Source organism: Danio aesculapii, chromosome 7 (assembly GCF_903798145.1).
Source record: "Danio aesculapii chromosome 7, fDanAes4.1, whole genome shotgun sequence".
NCBI classification, from domain to species: Eukaryota; Metazoa; Chordata; class Actinopteri; order Cypriniformes; family Danionidae; genus Danio; species Danio aesculapii.
In genome coordinates, this window is record NC_079441.1 from 27,108,099 (window position 1) to 27,126,792 (window position 18,694).

The 18,694-nt window shown below is 32.7% G+C and overlaps 2 protein-coding genes across 3 annotated transcripts in view; both read right to left on the bottom strand.

The window, feature by feature from the left end:
- The window catches only part of slc7a6 (solute carrier family 7 member 6), a 31,340-nt gene extending 27,590 nt beyond the window's left edge, over positions 1-3,750 (bottom strand). The window contains exon 1 of one of the 2 annotated variants that reach the window (XM_056461485.1): positions 3,662-3,750. The gene's annotated coding sequence lies outside the window, so the exon portion shown is untranslated. Of the gene's footprint in view, positions 1-3,656 lie in introns of both variants that reach the window. The other variant, XM_056461484.1, reaches the window with a different exon arrangement.
- Positions 3,751-5,763: 2,013 nt separating this feature from the next.
- si:dkey-181f22.4 (receptor-interacting serine/threonine-protein kinase 2) lies at positions 5,764-17,375 on the bottom strand. The gene is made up of 11 exons (XM_056462826.1): positions 17,170-17,375; positions 16,672-16,825; positions 14,922-15,071; positions 14,710-14,846; positions 14,120-14,169; positions 13,779-13,919; positions 13,605-13,690; positions 13,048-13,116; positions 11,344-11,491; positions 10,638-10,796; positions 5,764-7,824 (listed from the first exon to the last, which is right to left on the bottom strand). The coding sequence occupies exons 1-11, from the start codon at positions 17,310-17,312 to the stop codon at positions 7,520-7,522; spliced, it is 1,542 nt and encodes a 513-aa protein (XP_056318801.1). The 5' UTR covers positions 17,313-17,375; the 3' UTR covers positions 5,764-7,519.
- Between the last annotated feature and the right edge of the window lie 1,319 nt (positions 17,376-18,694).

Here is an 18,694-nt window from a genome sequence, read left to right on the forward strand (position 1 = left end):
TACTTACTTACTTACTTACTTACTTACTTACTTACTTACTTACTTACTTACTTACTTACTTACTTACTTACTTACTTACTTACTTACTTACTTACTTACTTACTTACTTACTTACTTACTTACTTACTTACTTACTTACTTACTTACTTACTTACTACTTACTTACTTACTTACTTACTTACTTACTTACTTACTTACTTACTTACTTACTTACTTACTTACTTACTTACTTACTTACTTACTTACTTACTTACTTACTTACTTACTTACTTACTTACTTACTTACTTACTTACTTACTTACTTACTTACTTACTTACTTACTTACTTACTTACTTACTTACTTACTTACTTACTTACTTACTTACTTACTTACTTACTTACTTACTTACTTACTTACTACTACTTACTTACTTACTTACTTACTTACTTACTTACTTACTTACTTACTACTACTTACTTACTTACTTACTTACTTACTTACTTACTTACTTACTTACTTACTTACTTACTTACTACTTACTTACTTACTTACTTACTTACTTACTTACTTACTTACTTACTTACTTACTTACTTACTTACTTACTTACTTACTTACTTACTTACTTACTTACTTACTTACTTACTTACTTACTTACTTACTTACTTACTTACTTACTTACTTACTTACTTACTTACTTACTTACTTACTTACTTACTTACTTACTTACTTACTTACTTACTTACTTACTTACTTACTTACTTACTTACTTACTTACTTACTAACTATTAAAACCTTTCATCAAAAGTTGTCCTAAAACTATTGAACAACACCTATTCTTGCTTTTGGACAATTTTAAAATAACATTTTTCATCCACTTCAAATGTTGACTACTGTATATCGAAGTTGATATTTAGCCATACCATATTGTTGTTTCATAAAATCGACATGAGTTGTTAGCCCAACACTCAACCCCCAAATCTGGAGGACGAGGACATGCACACATACCATACGGACAATTTAGCTTACCCAATTTACCTACAGCACATGTCATTGGATTGTGAGGGAAATCGGAGCACCCGGAGCAAACCCACGTGAACATGGGGAGAACATGCAAACTCCACACAGAAATGCCAACTGACCCAGCCGGGGCTCGAACCAATCTTCTTACTGTGAGGTGATATCGCTACCCACTACACCACCGTGTTGCCTCCGATTTGTTTAATGCATGTCAGAATTAATAAAATCAAAATTAATAAAAGTCTCCAGATAATGTATTGAGATCTTATAAAACAAAACTATGAATCTGTGAGAAATTGAACTTCATTTACAACATTATTTCCTTTAATTACAGCCGCTGGAAAACACCCTGAAGTGTTTGCACAATAGTTTGGAGAACAAGCTTCCCTGTATGCGCAGGTGTAAGCTCACATGAGCTGGCAAAGTTTACAGAGGGATTATGCTTGAGTTATATTCATCATAATGGTACTTGTAGTTATTTTTAATGCGGTGACTTACAGTGCTCATTTTGAAAAGGAATATTTTTATCCATTTCTCAGTGAATATGGGTAATATATATTGGTGCATTTGAACAAAACAGATTTATTTAACAGATATCTTTACTAAAAATAACATTTTAGTCAAAGAACATCTTTAGAAATGGAAAGATAATACAATGAAATGTATGCAAAATATTGAAAAAAAATTACAAACTACAACATTTCAACAAAATTGTATATATTTCTAGTTTCTCTTGATTTTTGCTATTTTTTTTTTTTTTAATATTTTTCTATAACATAAATTTGGCCAACTAAATTTTGCACCATTATTGTCAGTTATTTTGTTAGATAAGCTCCAGATTTGGCTTCAGTACTGACTAAACTAATGTATATGCACAAATATAATATTGTAAAGCATCCTATGGAAAATATTCATTTAAATGAGAGATTTGTGGGAGGTGTATTCATATATGCTGAGCACTGTATATAAAAGTACGCTGTTGTGAGTAGAGTTTGCACATGTGAATACCTCATTCTTATGTGATTGCATCACTTGACTGTAGATAAAAGATAGTAAAGTTGAAACTAATGTTCAGTATATCGTGTACTTCCAGTATATTTCACTCCAAAAGACCTCGATATATGATCAGGAGCTACAAAATTCAGCTAAAAAATGTACTTTCATGTTCTACTGAAGAAGAAAAAAAAAGTCACCAATATCTTGGCTGGCCTGAGGGCAAGTTAATTTACAAAGCAAATGTAACATTTGGGAAAAATATCCCTTTATATTTGTCAAATAGAACCCATGACTAGGCCCACAAAGAATCTGCACATGTAGAAATCCACAGATTTCCACCAATTTTAAGCCTATTGTTGAATCTATTTATTTACTAGTGTAAATGTGTGTAAATTTATATTTATTCAGTTTTTAACTTAATTTCATTAATAATATTGACTAATATGAAAGTTTTCATTTGATTTATTTACAATAGCCTACAGCTTGTAAAGTAATATTTTCTGTCTTTTAGTAGATACATTATAAGAGATACTTGCTTTGTTTGCTAAATACGTGGATCTAGTTGGATTTACCATGTAAACATTGTGTAAACAAAATGTAAAAGCTATTTTTTATTTCATATATTAAGTTTTTAGTTACGATACTCCCAAAATTATTTCGCATGAATTCACAGATTTTTTACAAAATTCTCCACAGAAAGAGCAAAACATGCACAGATTGTCTGCCTTACCCATGACTAAATGACTGCTCTGACTCATACCCTTTAAAAGTTATTTTTAGCCATTAATAATTATTTTTAAGAGTATAAGTTAGTAGACATAATTACTTTTTCACCGGACACTATATTCTCATTTATTTATTTTTTTTTTTTATTTGGATTATATGAAGTGATTATATAATTTTATTTTAGTATTTCTTAACATATTAAAATCTTGCTAAAAGCAAAATAAGAAAAGAAATCTGATTTTTAAAATCCCTTAAGAAAAACAAGAACTTGTCTCCCCGCGATCAAAACAAGTTAAGACTGGGCAACCCTCTTTGTTAACGACCAGACTCACATCAGTCCTGTCGCGTCCAAGAAAAGACACAGAGCTCTGTACAAAACAACACGTTCATTACATGTCACCGGCTGACACAAAAAATACTAAAAACACACAACAGAACAAGTATCTGAATCTACAATAGGACGAAGAGACTTGAACGTTAAGGTTATTGCCCTCAAGCATATCAGCTGTTCAACAAAACAACCCCATCAGCGTTTCTAAACGCTCTGTAAAGCAGTCTTGTTCTGCGAATAAGATTTTAAAGTAAGTTAATGCTCTAATAAAACGATATCTTATAAAATCATTGCTCTTAAAGTAAAACACACTGATTGAATGACGGGAATATGGAGAATATTTTGTAATAGATGGGATGAAACGCGACATCCTGTTTTTCTAACGTAGAGGGCTGCCGAATCCCTGCGTCATTTCAACGCAGATTTCCACCGCTATATATTGAATATAATAAACACATTCGGTTGATGCTTGTATGAGAAATGAGCAAAGCAGCATTTAAAACGGGATGGCTATTATCACTGCTTTAACACGAGAACCCCATCACATCTTATTCTCCATCTTTAAGAATAAAGTTGAGAAAATAGAATCATGTCATTAGCTTACCTTACCTTGCCGTGTCGTTTGTTTATCGTCGGTGTCTAACTGGTAACGTTTGCAGAAAGGGCAGCATCTTTAACTACACCAGGAACCCTGAACCATCGAGGGCAAGCTGCCAAAGAAAGTCACGTGATACCGGTAAAATTAACGTCACGTGGCTATCTTTGAAAATCAGACGGAGCGACCCGGTTTGTCAACATGCCCATTCAGGTGCTGCCCGTGAGCTAAAAAGCGACCTATTTAAAGGTAATGTTTTCGTCTGAATGTGTTAAAAGAGGTTGCTGATTAATGCTGTTCACACCTCATATAGTAAAAGGCGATTAACAAACTTTAGAGGAAAGATAATAATTAAACCCAGGCCTACTGAGAAAACAAAATGAAGATATTCATCAAAATGTATATACACAAGGTGTTTTTTCCCGGGTCACGAATTTTAATTAAAATATATGTTTAGTAATGCCAAGAAGCCTATATTAATGTTGTAAAATCTGTCTATAACCATTAACATTTTATAAGGTTATTACTTCTTTTCAAAACTGAGGGGCCCTCATGAATAGTGGATTCTTCCTTCCGTACTGCACATGCAAATACTATAATCTAATTACAAATAGAAGATAAAGGTTACATTTAAAATGTATTTTCAACATGCGTTTATTTGCGAAAAAACCCAAACGGAGAACAAAATATCTATAGAGCAAGAGGCTGTTTTGAGTTTCAATGCTTGGACCCCATATCTGAAATTGCTTAGGGCGCTCAAATCAATAAGTCCGCCCCTGCGTATCATACAATACACATATGTAATACATTTTTTATGTAATATATATATATATATATATTATATTTTGAAAGAAGTCTCTTATTCTCTCCAAGTCTACATTTATTTGTTTCAAATTCAGAGACATTAATATTTAGAAATATAATTTCAATTTACAATACAATTGTCCTATATTTTATGAAGTACACCGTCAACATATAAACTAACTGCAATACATATTTATCCCTGTGATGGCAAGGCTGAATATACAGTCTTTTGTCAATTTATAGCATCCTTTCTTTTTTTATACTTTATTTTATTTCTATTTTTCTAAGGAAGAAAAGGGGGATAATACAAATAATAATAATAATAAATACAGCACATATTTCCTTACAGGTCACATTAGCAAATACAAATAAAGATCCGTTTACACTGTGTAAAGGCATAAGCACAACCCATTTCTCCCAAAATTGCAGGTATTTGTCCACTTGTAGTTTTAAAGAAAAGGTCATCCTCCATATTTTAAACATTAGATACAATATCCAACACTTCAGATTTTGTAGGGGCCTCCAGTTGTAGCCTCTTTCTCAAGTTTTCTTACTGGTTGCTAGAAGTATTTTTAATAAACACTTGTCTTTTACCATTAAGTTGGCTGCAATATTCCCCAGGTAAATTGTTGTAAAAGAAAAGTCTATTCCATCACCAAACATATTTTGTATTACTTGAATTACATCCTGCCAGTGTGGTTGAATGGCTGGGTAAATCCAAAATATGTCAAAATGGTTTGCTAAGTCGTCCTCACATTTCCTCCAGCACTGTTCCCTCTCCTTCTCCCATGTTTGCATGCATGTTAACTTGGGGGTTACAAAGTATCTATTAAGATTCTTCCAGCAAAAATCTCACCACATATCAGAGCTGGAAGAAGTGGCCTGTACTGAGCAGATATTCAACCAATCTTCCTCTGAGATATCTAGGTTGGATTCTCTCTTACATTTTAGTCAACATGTCACTTGTTGAGTGTTCCTTGGTGGATTGGATAGATAATACAATTTTGAAACAGGTTTTCTATTGTCTTTTTTTGTAGATGTCAATAACTAAATCAATAACGTTGGGGGAATGGTTCTCCAAACACCTAATCTCACTGTTAAAATAGGTTTGCAGGTACATAAAAAATCACATTTGTCCAGACTATAGCATCCTTTCTAATAAATTTTTTTTCAATCACATGTGGTGTAGCAAAATAATGCAAATAGTTTCTGTTTGTTGTTTTATTTACAATAATTAATAAGTAATATAATGAATATAATATAATAAATTTAATAAATATTTTCAAGTATTGCATTTAACCTCTAAGGACTTTGCTGAAGCAGCTTTTTTCATGTCCAAGTCATTTCACCTCTCGCATTGCATTGTGAGTGAAAGCCGCTACTGTACGTGTCCGTTAAAACTATCTAGTCTACAGATCATCTATGCAATTAGACAGTCAGTGAGGAGGAATGCGGCATGGTATTGACCTGTGTACTAATACTGTTCTCTTAGAAGAGAATCGTACATAAGTGTTCGGAGTAAAGGCCAAATGCACAAAACAGTGTGAACATTTTGTGAAATATGTGAATATTTTATTTCTATTCTTGCTGTATACATGCCATGCAACATAGATACATACTGCACCAATGTAATCTGTTAAAAAATAACATCTTGTTGCAAGATACACTACAACCAGAAACTGCCGAGTCTGTTGTGCAACATGCACAGTATAACATCAGAAATGTGTAACACACACACACACACACATGCAAAAACACGAGATTTACATTTACATTTACATTTAGTCATTTAGCAGACGCTTTTATCCAAAGCGACTTACAAATGAGGACAAGGAAGCAATTTACACAACTATAAGAGCAGCAGTGAACAAGCGCTATAGACAAGTTTCAGGCGTGTAAAAGTCTAAGAGATAAATTTGGTTATGCTAATAACACGTGTCTGGTTAAAGAATATGATGCTATAGCCTATTAGGTTGTGGAATAACCTTGAAATTCAAGTTTATATCTCACAATTCTGTTAATATCTCACAGTCCTGACTTTTTATAAGAATTCAGTTTCCATCTCGATTACATGATTTAATTTCTCACATTTGTAAGTTTATATGAAGAGTTCAGATGAAAAAAACTCTAAATGCCATCTGAAATTTTCTTCTAAAATGAGCATCTTTTGCAAGCTCATGTGTGTCTGTTCAATAAATCCACTTTTATGGCAAAAATAGGTTCTTTGCATTGCCTTTACAGTGAAATAACTGAACAAAAAAACTGGGGGATGAGAAAAAATATAAGAAGAAAATATCAGATGGCACTTAGAGGTTTTAACATCTGACCTCTTTATATGCTCTGTCAGTCCTGATTGATTTTACTTCTCAGTTTTACCTGCAAGATATACATTTGCAATTTTGAGTTTATACAAGTGAGACTCACAAATCCAAGAAAAAATTCAGAAGGTTTTTTTTACAAACATTTACATGTGGAAAATGTCTGAATTGTGAGATATAAACAATAACATTTTAATAAACAAAAAACCTATAATAACTTGAATGACATGAAACAAAACAAAATAACAAATGATATTAACAATATTATACAACAACCATAAAAGTGAAGGCTGTGAAATGAACATGATTAAGGGAAACAGCACAATCTTTCATAAAGTCTCTTGTAAATAATCTGCTTTTGTGCTGCTGCTTTTCTTCTACTCCTCAGACAAAGGAATGTAATCAAACCAGTTCTTGACCGTTCATCAGAACATCATGTTCAAAGGCACTGGAATAATCCTTTCAGTTTGCTAACTGAGAAACAATGACACCATCAGTACCCTTTATAATGGGTGTTAACGTGATGAGATTTTTAGATTTAAAACTGCATTGCAGCATAACCATCGGGAGACCTCTCCTCTAATGCTCCATTATAGAGCACTCCAAACAAGAACACATGCGAGCAATCTCTCACATTAATAATGGCATTTCATACTGCCATACAACATCTAATATCAATCTGATATCAATTGTATCTTGTGCAGCTTTATCTTTGCACAACTGTAAACCAGATGTCTTGTTTAGCATAAGTTAGCCAGCCTGCCACCTATGGGTGGTCTGAGCATTTTCATTGGATACCAAACCTAAAGTTGTGGCCACCAAGATGGCAACGTGTTCACCAAGGCAGACGCAGATATCAAGCAAACAACGGGTGCGTGCCGTCAAAGTCAGGGCCGCAGTGATGATCTCGTATGTCTCACGGGTCACAGCCTGTCGAGCCCTCAACACATCCAGGAGGTTGTTGAAACGTCCTTCAGTCATGTAGCGAACAATGGCCTCTCGTCTTTCTTGCAAAAGTCGGCAAAAGCTCTTTCCCGCAGACAGCTGACATTTAACTGGAGAAAGAGGAAGGATTACACAACAGTGTATAAGTGCTGTATTGTGATAATATAACTTCCACATTAACACAAAGACACTTACGCTGTGCATTATCGGACTGTAAAGAGTTCAAGCACTCTGACTTGATATATAAACTCTTCTGTGATCAAGCATGACCAGTGTGTAGGCTTTAAAATAGAACTAATTGAGGCAGAATAAGTATGACAAGCAAATGCTGAACTCATTATATTCATGTCACTCATATCTTGGCTCTTCTGTAGATTTTTTAGCCCGTCATTGAGTTTATTTGTTTACTAAATGTGTGTAAATATACATTTATTTTGTTGTATATAAACTTCAGTAATAATTTTGACTAATCTAAATGTTTATAGAAATTATTTATAATAAAGTTCTTGAAGTCAGTCAAATTTAAGATTTTAAGACCTTTTAAAGACCATTATGAGTTATATTTCAGACTTATACACTAATGGCCAGTGGAAATGATTTGTACTGGTTGAATTTAATAAAAAAATACAATTGAGTTATTTCTTAGCCACATGTTTTAAATAAAGTGTTAAAACAAGCAAACATGTTATTTACATATACTTATTTTTTTGGCTTTTTTGAAAAATAGAAGTTTTAAAAACTAATATATAATAAACTAAAACTATTTTAGCCCACCATTGAGTTTATTTATGTACTAAATGTGTGTAAATATATATTTATTCTGTTTTTATATTCATTTCAGTAATAGTTTTGACTAATATATAAATGTTTATAGAAATGGATTTACAATCAAGTTTGTCAAGTCAGGGTTTTTGCATGTTTAATTCAAATGTAAGACTTTTAAAAGAGCTTTTAAAGACCATTGTGAATTATATTTCAGGCTTATACACAGATTTTGTTCTAATGGCCAGTGGAAATGATTTGTACTGGTTGAATTTAATAAAGAATTAAGTTATTTCTTAGCCACAAATTTTAAATAAATTGTCAAAACAAGCAAACTTATGTACATATACTCGTGTTTCAGCATAACTTTTCTTTAAAAAGTTTTTAAACCATAACAAACTAAATTTATTTTAGCTCACTGAGTAAATTTATTTACTAAATGTGTGTAAATATATATTTATTCTGTTTTTATATTAATTTCAGTAATATTTTTGACTAATATGCAAATATTTATAGAAATTGATTTACAATAAAGTTAGTGAAGTCAGGGTCTCTGCAGGTTTCAAATTTAAGACCTTTTCAGGACCTTTTATAGACCATTATGAATTATATTTCAGACTTATACACAGATTTGGCCAGTGAAAATGATTGGTTTCTAATTTAGTTATTTCTTAGCCACCTATTTTAAACAAACTGTCAAAACAAGCAATCTTTATACATATATTTGTTTTTTAGGATAACTTTTAAAGTTTTAAAAACTCTTATAAACTAAATTTATGCACAACAGTCTGTCAAGGTCAGTGTCCTCACCAGTTAGCTATGAATACATGGAGAACTTTTAAACTGTATAGAAGATAATTAAACCATATTGGTAAATAGATTTAATAAATAAAATATTTTGTTAAAGTTTTTTATTGAGATGGATTGTTGTTGATTGGATGGGTGTTAGATCTATTGGGTAGCTTTACATGGACATAGGAAAATGAAGACATGTGTAAAATGATTTTAGACCTCCAACACAACATTTCAGTAAATTTAAGACTTTTTAAAACCTAAAATGTTGTTTTTGAAATGTAAGATATTTTAAGACCCTGTGGAGACCCAGGAAGTAGTATTTGCTGTCTTTTACTAGATATCATATATGAGAGCCTTGGTTTGTTTACCAAACAAGTGGATCTTAATGGATTTGCATTGTAAACCTTAAATAAAAGTAACATTTTTATTAATTTAATGTTTTAAGTCTTTAGTTAATGTACTCCCAAAATCATTCAGCATAAATCAGCAGATTTGTTTTTACAAGGTTCTGCATAGAAATAGCAAAAAATGCCCACAGATTCTGTCTGACCCTAAATGTTTGTTTATTAATGCTACCATTGTTCTCTGATTGTAATTCCAATTGGTTTGCATGCTGTAAAACCTAACACTAACCACCATTTTTTAGGTGAGAAACCGAAACAACAAGATTTGGTCTGTTTGCATGTATTAATGTTAATAATAATTCATTATTGAAATACAAAATATTATGCAATAAGCAAATCAGCAATTATATAATTATAATGCTAACTTTGTGCTTACAATTTGAATTCTGCAATAATAAGATTGCACATATAAAAGATTACAATAGTTAGATTTAGAAAGTACAGTTACTTTAAATGTTTTCATTGTATTTTTGAAACTGATCAACAGTGGCCTATTTATTAAAACCTGGCTTCACGCTTAACTCCTAAACCATCTACAGTACACTACTTGAATTTAAATGAACAAAACAAGAGCATTTCTGAGAAAAACAAAACCACTCTGGGGAGGAAACACACTGGACACAGATAAGGCATTAGTGGGAGGTCATTCAGGAAGCGAGAGCGAACACAGTCCCACAGAACTGCTTACTGCGCACATGTAAAAGCACAACACAAACAAGGACTGACACATCTGCTGTGCCCAGGTAGTTATGCCAACAGTATGTACACAATATGTACACAAAAGCTCCTCCATATTTATTTAGCTAAAATACATTGGACGTTTGAGGCTGACAGAGAGCAGAGCGCGTTCCAGATGGATTAAAGCATGTTTATGTTCTTGTAATATATGGGATCAGAGGGAATTGGTGGGATTCAAATACTCATACTGTTAGGACTTTTTGGAGAAGGAATTAATTTCTCACCCTGGTTGCCCATGTTGTGTTGTGGGCTGCTCGGGAATATGGATGTAGGTGAAACACATGGAGATCTTAAAGATGTAGGACTTTGTCTCTGAACTCCATGATGTCCATTACCATAATCTTGCCAGGAGTTATTGGAATGGACTGTGCTTTTTCCTGAGTCTGTAAGACATGAACAGGGAGAAAATATCATAAGACATTTTATTCTTATTTACCACTGTGTACATACACTTTCATTATGTTTGTGGCTGTTTTTGCCCCATTGACTTCCATTATGAGGCCATTTTTTGATTGCAAAGCCATGACACCATATAATAAAGTCAACAGTAAAAATCCTAATTTTGACCTATTACCATCAGGGAAAACCACCAACAATAAAGAATGCAAGATTATATGGTGTCATGGCTTTGCAATCAAAAAATGTCTTTATAATGGAAGTCAATGGGGCAAAAACAGCCACTAACATAACAAAAAGGTAGTACAGTACATTTTCCCAGAGTGTGTTGTTGAGTTTGTGAAAAATTCCAAAGCATTTTCCCAAAATATGTGCCAAAATAAGATTTGTCACCAAAAATCACTTCATTTTCTGAAACACAGAGAAATTTGTGGGTAAATTAAGCCTTAAAATCACCCCAGAGTTAATAAAAACATCCCCAACATCACACAAGGGTTAAAAGGGAGATATACAATTAAATAAGCAATCACTGACCCCTGCAGCATCTGGTCTGAGGACAGCCTCTTATTGCTATTGGCAGAGAAGCCTCTCTTTTTGCTTTCGGTGAAGACACGGGTAGAGTTTCATGCTGTGGAATCACCTTGGAGGTCCATTTTTTTGTGGTACCTTGGCAGCTATTGTCCTGTTAGAGGTTAAAGACAATGATCAGAATCCAACCTTTCAGAACAACAAACAAACATGTGTTGCATGTTAAAATCACATGCAAACCTCATATACAGTAAAACACATTAAAGGTTAAACTCACATGGACACACAATCACATGGCTTTCACATTAAAAACACGAATTTAGGGGTCAACCCCCCCCCCTTTAATTTGCACACTGTTTATTCTGTAAGATAAAGCATAGGACTTAAGCACACTATACACACTCAGAAACTTTTCAAAAGGTACACTTTTGTACCATAAAGTTAGACATCACTACCTTTAGGATACACTTTTGTACCTTTAATGTACTACGAGGTACATATTGGTACTTTTTAAGTATTAATATGTACCTTTAAGGACTTGTCAGGAACAAAAATGTACCTTTTGAAGAGGTACCGCCCCGGTGACAGATTTTGTACCTTTATTTCTGAGTGTAGCATATGTGCTCAAAAATAACAACATTATAAAAGCTAAAAAAATTCAATGCCAAATCAGCTAAAACTAAATAAGTAAAAAAGTAAGCTCAAGTTTTTATCATCTACAACGACTAGCCAAAGTGAAACCCTTCCTAAGCAGGAAGCAGGGTTTTGAAACGACTATTCATGTTTTATATCCATGTGATTAGATTATTGTAATTCTCTTTCCATTGGTCTACCTTCATCTTCTATTTCTAGACTTCAAATGCTCCAAAATGTGGCCGCCCATTTGCTCACGAGTAGCCAAAAATATGACCATATCGCACCAATACTGCGATCACTACATTGGTTGCCAGTTAATTTCCCAATAGACTATAAAATTTTACTCTTTGTTTATAGACCATTTTCAATGTGGTCATGTCATTGGCCCATGAACATTTCCTGCTTAATTTCAAACTATTTCATAACTAACAAGAGGCAATTCAATCATATCTTCATGTTAAAACAGCTATCAAAACATTATTTATCAATATGTGGCTCTTTTTTTGAGATTCTCGAAAGCTTTGGAAATTAAAAATGTAAAATGGGAAATACTTTGGCACCATTGTTTTTGTTTACATCCCTCAAAATGGTCTATAAAACTTTCTATAAACCTAGCGTCACCATATCTTTCTGATCTGATCACTACTGAGGCCCAAACCCAATCGCTTAGATCAAATTCCGACTGCATCTATTTCAAACACCCTGATCTTGTCTCAAATGCAGGGGCGATAGAGCCTTTGCAGTTGCGAGTCCAAAACGATGGAATAAGTTACCATTAAAAATCGGAATAGCACCCACTCTTATCTATTTTTAAATCGATGTTAAAGACTTTTCAAGTGCATTTAATGTTGCCTAATGGCGGTTCCAGGCTATACTAAATTGCTTCTTTCTTGGAAACTTTAACTGTTGTTATTAATGTTTTATACTGTTGGTTTTATTGTAGTGTATTGCTGTTTTTTACCTGCTACTGCTATTGTTCAGCACCTTGGTCAACCAAAGGTAATTAAGAGTGCTCTAGAAATAAACTTTGATTTGATCTAAACATGCTCAAATTAATTGCAATAGTTGTCTTACTCCTAGATTATGTAGCTCAATAGGCAACTCCCAGGTTGACTGCATTTTACAGCTCAGCAGCCTCCTCTCCTGGTCAAACACACAAGTAAAAATATTATTAGGACTGCACAATATATTGTTATAGCACTGCATTTTTCAGTGAACTGTTATTTTTCATCGGATTGCTCAATTTCTGAATACCTTCTTTGTTTTTAAATGCATTTTTAATTACCAGATTTTAATGCAAGATATCTTACATTTTTAATTTGGACTTTTAAACCTAATTCAATTATTATTTAGCTCAATAAATGGATAGCTCATCCAAAATTAAAATTTACTCACAATTTACAATTACAAACTTTGGTTACAAACCTTTATGTTTTCTGTTGAAGATAAAAGTAGATATTTTGAAGTAACCATTGACTTCCAAAGCAGGAAAAACAAATACCATAAAAGTCAATGGTTACCGCTTTCAAACATTCTTCCAAATATAATCCTCTGTGTTTATCAGAAAAAAGAAACTCAAACAGGTTTGAAACAAGTAGAGGGAACTATCAATTGAATCAGTAGTCAAATACCTTGCATGTTTTCAGATGAAGAACAGCTTCCGTGACAGTCTGAGGATCAAACGCTGCCAATGTTGTCCTTAGAACCACTGCACACTCTGTATGAGCAGTACATTTTTAGTGATCCAAGAAACATTAAATAAATCCTCCACAAAACAGCCATATAACATAAATTACACAACTAACCCTTTGCCGAAGGGCGTTTTTGAGGTTCACCACTCAAGCATCTTGTGATGACTTGGGTAAGGGCTTGATTTTCAAGGGTCGTCGGTGGCAGAAGGTCAACCCCTAAACCAAGCTCCAACTTGTTCTGAAGCTGATCAATACCTGTATGAAAAAAAAACATGAAAAGTTAATGGCAAGGCAAGTTTATTTATGGCACATTTAATACACAATGGTAACTCAAAGTGCTTAACGTCAACAAAAATAAAAGAAAGTAAAAACAACAAAGAATAAAAATGGATTAAAATGTGTTACTAATGGATTATTATGACTAAGAAAATGAGATTGAAGATACAATAACAAACCTTCACATGGGCGCTTTCTATTTAGTGTTTCCCACAGCAGAACCCCAAAACTGAAAAATCATTGAAAAAGCTTAAATTAATTTAACAGTTCTACTCTAACAATAGTCTGAAACATTTCAATCAGGGTTTCAATCAAGTTTAACTTAAGAAGACTTTTTATGACATTTTTAAAACCATTATGAATGAAATTTTAGACTTATACAGGGCTAAATGCTAAGGATTTTTTAAAATATCCCAGTTAGAAAAGATTTTCACTTTCCCTATCAAAAATGTAATACATTTAATAATACAATAATAATAATTTTGTTTGAATATTTTGTATTAATTTTCAAATATATCCATTCACAAGCCCTATAACCCTTACCAAGAATAGATCAAAACATGGCAATTACTTCAGTCTACAATAATAATACAATTAAGAAAAATAAAAAAACATTTAACAGGAAAATCAAGACCTGTTCAAAAAGATTTAAGACCTACAACACAACATTTCAGTAGATTTAAGACTTGTTAAGGCCTAAAAGTTAGCTTTTGAGATTTAAGACGTTTTAAGACCCCGCAGATACCCTGTTCATTTTAATGCAACTCACCTATACATGTCAGCCTCTACAGATGGTGCAGCGCCTAGGATGACTTCAGGAGACACATAGGCCAGATCTCTGAAACACGGCCCAGGGCTATTAGAGCTGTTCAATCCCATGTCCATCTCTTGACACCAGTCGCTCAGCTACAACAACAAACATTTAGTACAGCAGCAGCACAAACATTGCTGCCACAAGACAATCTTTGGGTCTAGCAATACCTTGGCACGGTAATGTTGGTCAAGAAGAACATTAGTGGCTTTCAGAGCTCCATGCGGCAAAGAAGCAGAATGGAGATGAGCTAAACCTTCGGCAACATCCAATAGAATCTGTAGACAAAGAGCTGTTGAAAGCTCTGGGAACACGTCTGTCTGGAGAAGCAAAAGTAAAGAATGTTAGAATTTATGAGACATTTAATGTATTTTTTATACATTTTTTTACATATTATTATTACATAACAATCAGGAACAAACATACAACAGAATATAAAAGATGAAACATAAAAAACTAATATAACAATGGTAAAAAAAACAAAAACAATTATGAATAAATAAAAATAACAAATGAAATAAAATACACAAAGCATAGTGTACAGCATTTCTACATCCAATGATTTTAAGAATTGACAGGGGAATCAAAAAAAGTGTTATAAAAATTTGATACATATCTCAGATTTTTTGCTTTTCAACAATTTCACAGTAGAAATAAAGACGACAAACTCGATACAAACCTGTTAATGTGGGAGATGATTTAGCAAATTTCTGTTTGTGTATGTAAAATGTTGCCAATAAAATAAAGAGATTAACAATATATTCAAGACTTTTGTTGGATCTGTTTTCATAATAAACAATAATATCTTTAAATGTAAAATAATAAATAAAATAAATAAAAGTTTTGTCATTTTTAAAATATGTTTGGCTAGATCCTTCCAGAAATTGTGTACAACGTTGCATTCAAAAATTAAATGACAAAGGCTCTCTTCATCCACATTGCAGAAACCACAGATATCCTCCATTTCAATGTACTTTGATAATAAAGATTTTACTGGGTAAATCGCGTGTGGTATTTTAAAATTCATTTCTTTAATTTTATTATTAATAGTGTATTTGAAGGGAGTTAACCAGGCTTATTTCCAATTATTATTAACTATAATCGAGTTGCAGAAAAATTTGCCTCTAGGAGTAATTTTATTTTGCTTCTGAAAAATACTAAGAACATGCTTGTTAGTGCATTTTTTATCAGTCTACTCAACACCTTCTAAAAGTAATTTTGGGTTTACAACAGATAGAGAATTATAGCAAATATGATTTTTAACAAGTTGAAACATTTTTACAGGAATATATTTAATAACTATATTAAATTCTCCAAACAATATTGGGAAGTTATAAATAGACATGAATTGTTTATATGATAGAATATTCCTGGAACTGTCAAAAAGTTTTAAAAGATGATTAATGACTCTATTAAATCAATTTACTAAGAATAACGATTTATTTGAAGAGGTTATATTAACATTATTCCAAATAAAGGAGGTGTGAGAAGAAAACATGTGAGAGTAACAAATTTTCCAAGCAAGAAGGGCATCTTAATGGAATTTAGAGAGTTTAAAGGGGATTTTAGAAATATTATAATCACGTTTAAAAAAAAAATACAGCCATCTATTTGGTTAAAAAGATTATGAGAGACATTCAATGATAGTGACTATTAGTTATTGCTGATGATGCAAGAGTGCTAATATTTATGTTTTGGAATGCTACAGCTCTTCATTAGTGCTTTTTTTAGCACCCAATCCTTGAATCTGGGGATTTCCATTATCTCACTGTCAGAGAAGTGAACACACCTACAATACCCTAAAATCGACATTCACACTTCCTGCTTTAGAATGTCAAGACACCTGCCTCTAGCTTATTAAATCATCTGTTTAAATAAAATATGGTATTTAATGCATTTAATGCATTAACATTCGCTTACCTCATGCAGTAGGGAATCTAGAGATCCTTCAGGCATCCAATCCCACACCAGACAAACTAGAGAGTGAGATTTGCACACACCCAGCGGGACGAGAACTTGCTCGCAACACACCTGACCCAACATTCCTGCTCTCTTTAACCTGTCAATCCATTTACTGAAAAGAAAGAGAGAGAGAGAGAGATTAGGTTTTGTTTTCCGTTTATTGGAAATACCCTGTTAGCTGCAGTAGCTTATGCTTAAATAAATGTTTCTTAAATACAATATTTAATAAATTAATATAAATAATACAAGTTTTACTGCACACATTTTTTGCAATATTGAATAGAAAAAATAATAGTTATTATTGTTCTGTTAATATTCATATTTTATTAGCAAGTATAAATGTAAGTAATATTGTATTATATACATATACATATTGTATGTTTACTACAAAAAGCACTACTAATAAACATGCAAAAGTGATAAGGCACAGATACAATGACTGAAAATGCACTTTACCTATCCTTAATTAACTTGACAGCCACTTTGCCTCCAGTTTTCCCGAAATGTCCTCGCAAACAGGCGCCTACGCTCGTTCTCACCAGAACTACATCTCGCAAGTCCTTCTCATCAATAATCTTTAAATGACTATGTTGAGCCATATTTCACTGGCTAGAGCGCACAAAGCATTTGACTGCCTTGAGCTAAAAGCGAAAGGAGTCGAGACTCGAGCCCGGCCCCAGATCGCGTGCTCTCTTGACACGTCACTTGTTTACGTCGCGTCCTATTGGCTGTTGAGTTGACAGAAGTCCCCGGCTATTTTTAGTCAAGTGTCAAACAAATGGAGTTCAGATTGCGTAATTGTTTCATCTGAGAGAGTGCAACGGGTTTTCTATGCTGCTTTGTTGTTGTTTTTTTTCACACACATAAAGAAAATGTTGGTAGATTAAGGATAGTTCACCTTCCCCAAATAAAAAAAAGTCTTTCATCTTTTACATATATTTCCAAATCTGTTTCTTCCTTCTTTTGAACTCAAAGGAAGATTTACCGAAGAATGTTGATGGAAACACTTTTCAGACTTGTAATTCAGAAGCAGAGTTAGCATTAACACAAAATATAGTCCTGTCTACACTATAAAAATTATATGATCAATTAGTCATTACAACATATGTTTTTAGTTTATTGTAACTTATTAAACTAAGTTAATATTGTTCTAGCTTAATTTTAGAAATTACACAAGCTATTTTAAGCCAGTTTAACGTAATATAAGTTTAATGGACTCATACGGTTAATTTGATTCATCTTAAAAATTTAAGGCAATCAGGATTTTTTTACAGTGTAGTTTATGTACATTAACCATGCGAGATAAAGCAAAAATGTGAAATGTCATTACTTCTTCGCAGATGTACGCAGGGGCAGAATATCCTAAAACTGACAGTTTAATTCAATTCATGTTCATTTAATCAGCACTTTTACCATGTAGATTGTGTAGACTGAAGCAGATTAACATAGAAGTTCTAGAAAATCGAAACCGTGTCAGTCCAGTTTTCAGAGTTAAAGTTCAGTTTAATTCAGTTCAGTGTGGTTTAATTTTCACTGCTGAATTTTCTTTCAAAAATGAAAATGATGTCATCACTTCTCTTTACTTCTTCGAGACCTGTTTGAGTTTCTTTTTTCTGTTGAACACAGAGGAAGATATACTGAAGAATGCTAGAAAAAGCTATGGATGATCTAGCATTTTTCAAAATATCTTGTTTTGTGTTCAACAGAATAGAGATAATAGAAGTTTAGAAGCACTTGAGTGCGAGTAAATTTTGTGGAAATGTCAGTTTTTGGGTTAACAATCCCTCTACTTGATCCTAAGCTTGCTGTGAGAATGAGTTGACGAGGAGGAGTACTAAAATAAACACTTTAACTATATATAAAACACTCTATTCAATGATCTGTTTCAGCTAGAAATATGTCACTAAATCCATATAAAAAATGGGGGATAGGAATTTTCCATTTCAAAATATTTTGTATTGGTTTCGATTAATGGTTCTGG

Excerpts from the sequence above, each read along its gene's own strand:
- si:dkey-181f22.4 (XM_056462826.1), bottom strand. The coding sequence starts at position 17,312 with ATGGCTCAACATAGTCATTTAAAGATTATTGATGAGAAGGACTTGCGA. Across the intron at positions 16,826-17,169 it reads GTCAAGTTAATTAAGGATAG|TAAATGGATTGACAGGTTAA; the intron begins GTAAAGTGCATT and ends CTTTCTTTTCAG. Across the intron at positions 10,797-11,343 it reads TCAGACCAGATGCTGCAGGG|ACTCAGGAAAAAGCACAGTC; the intron begins GTCAGTGATTGC and ends CATGTCTTACAG.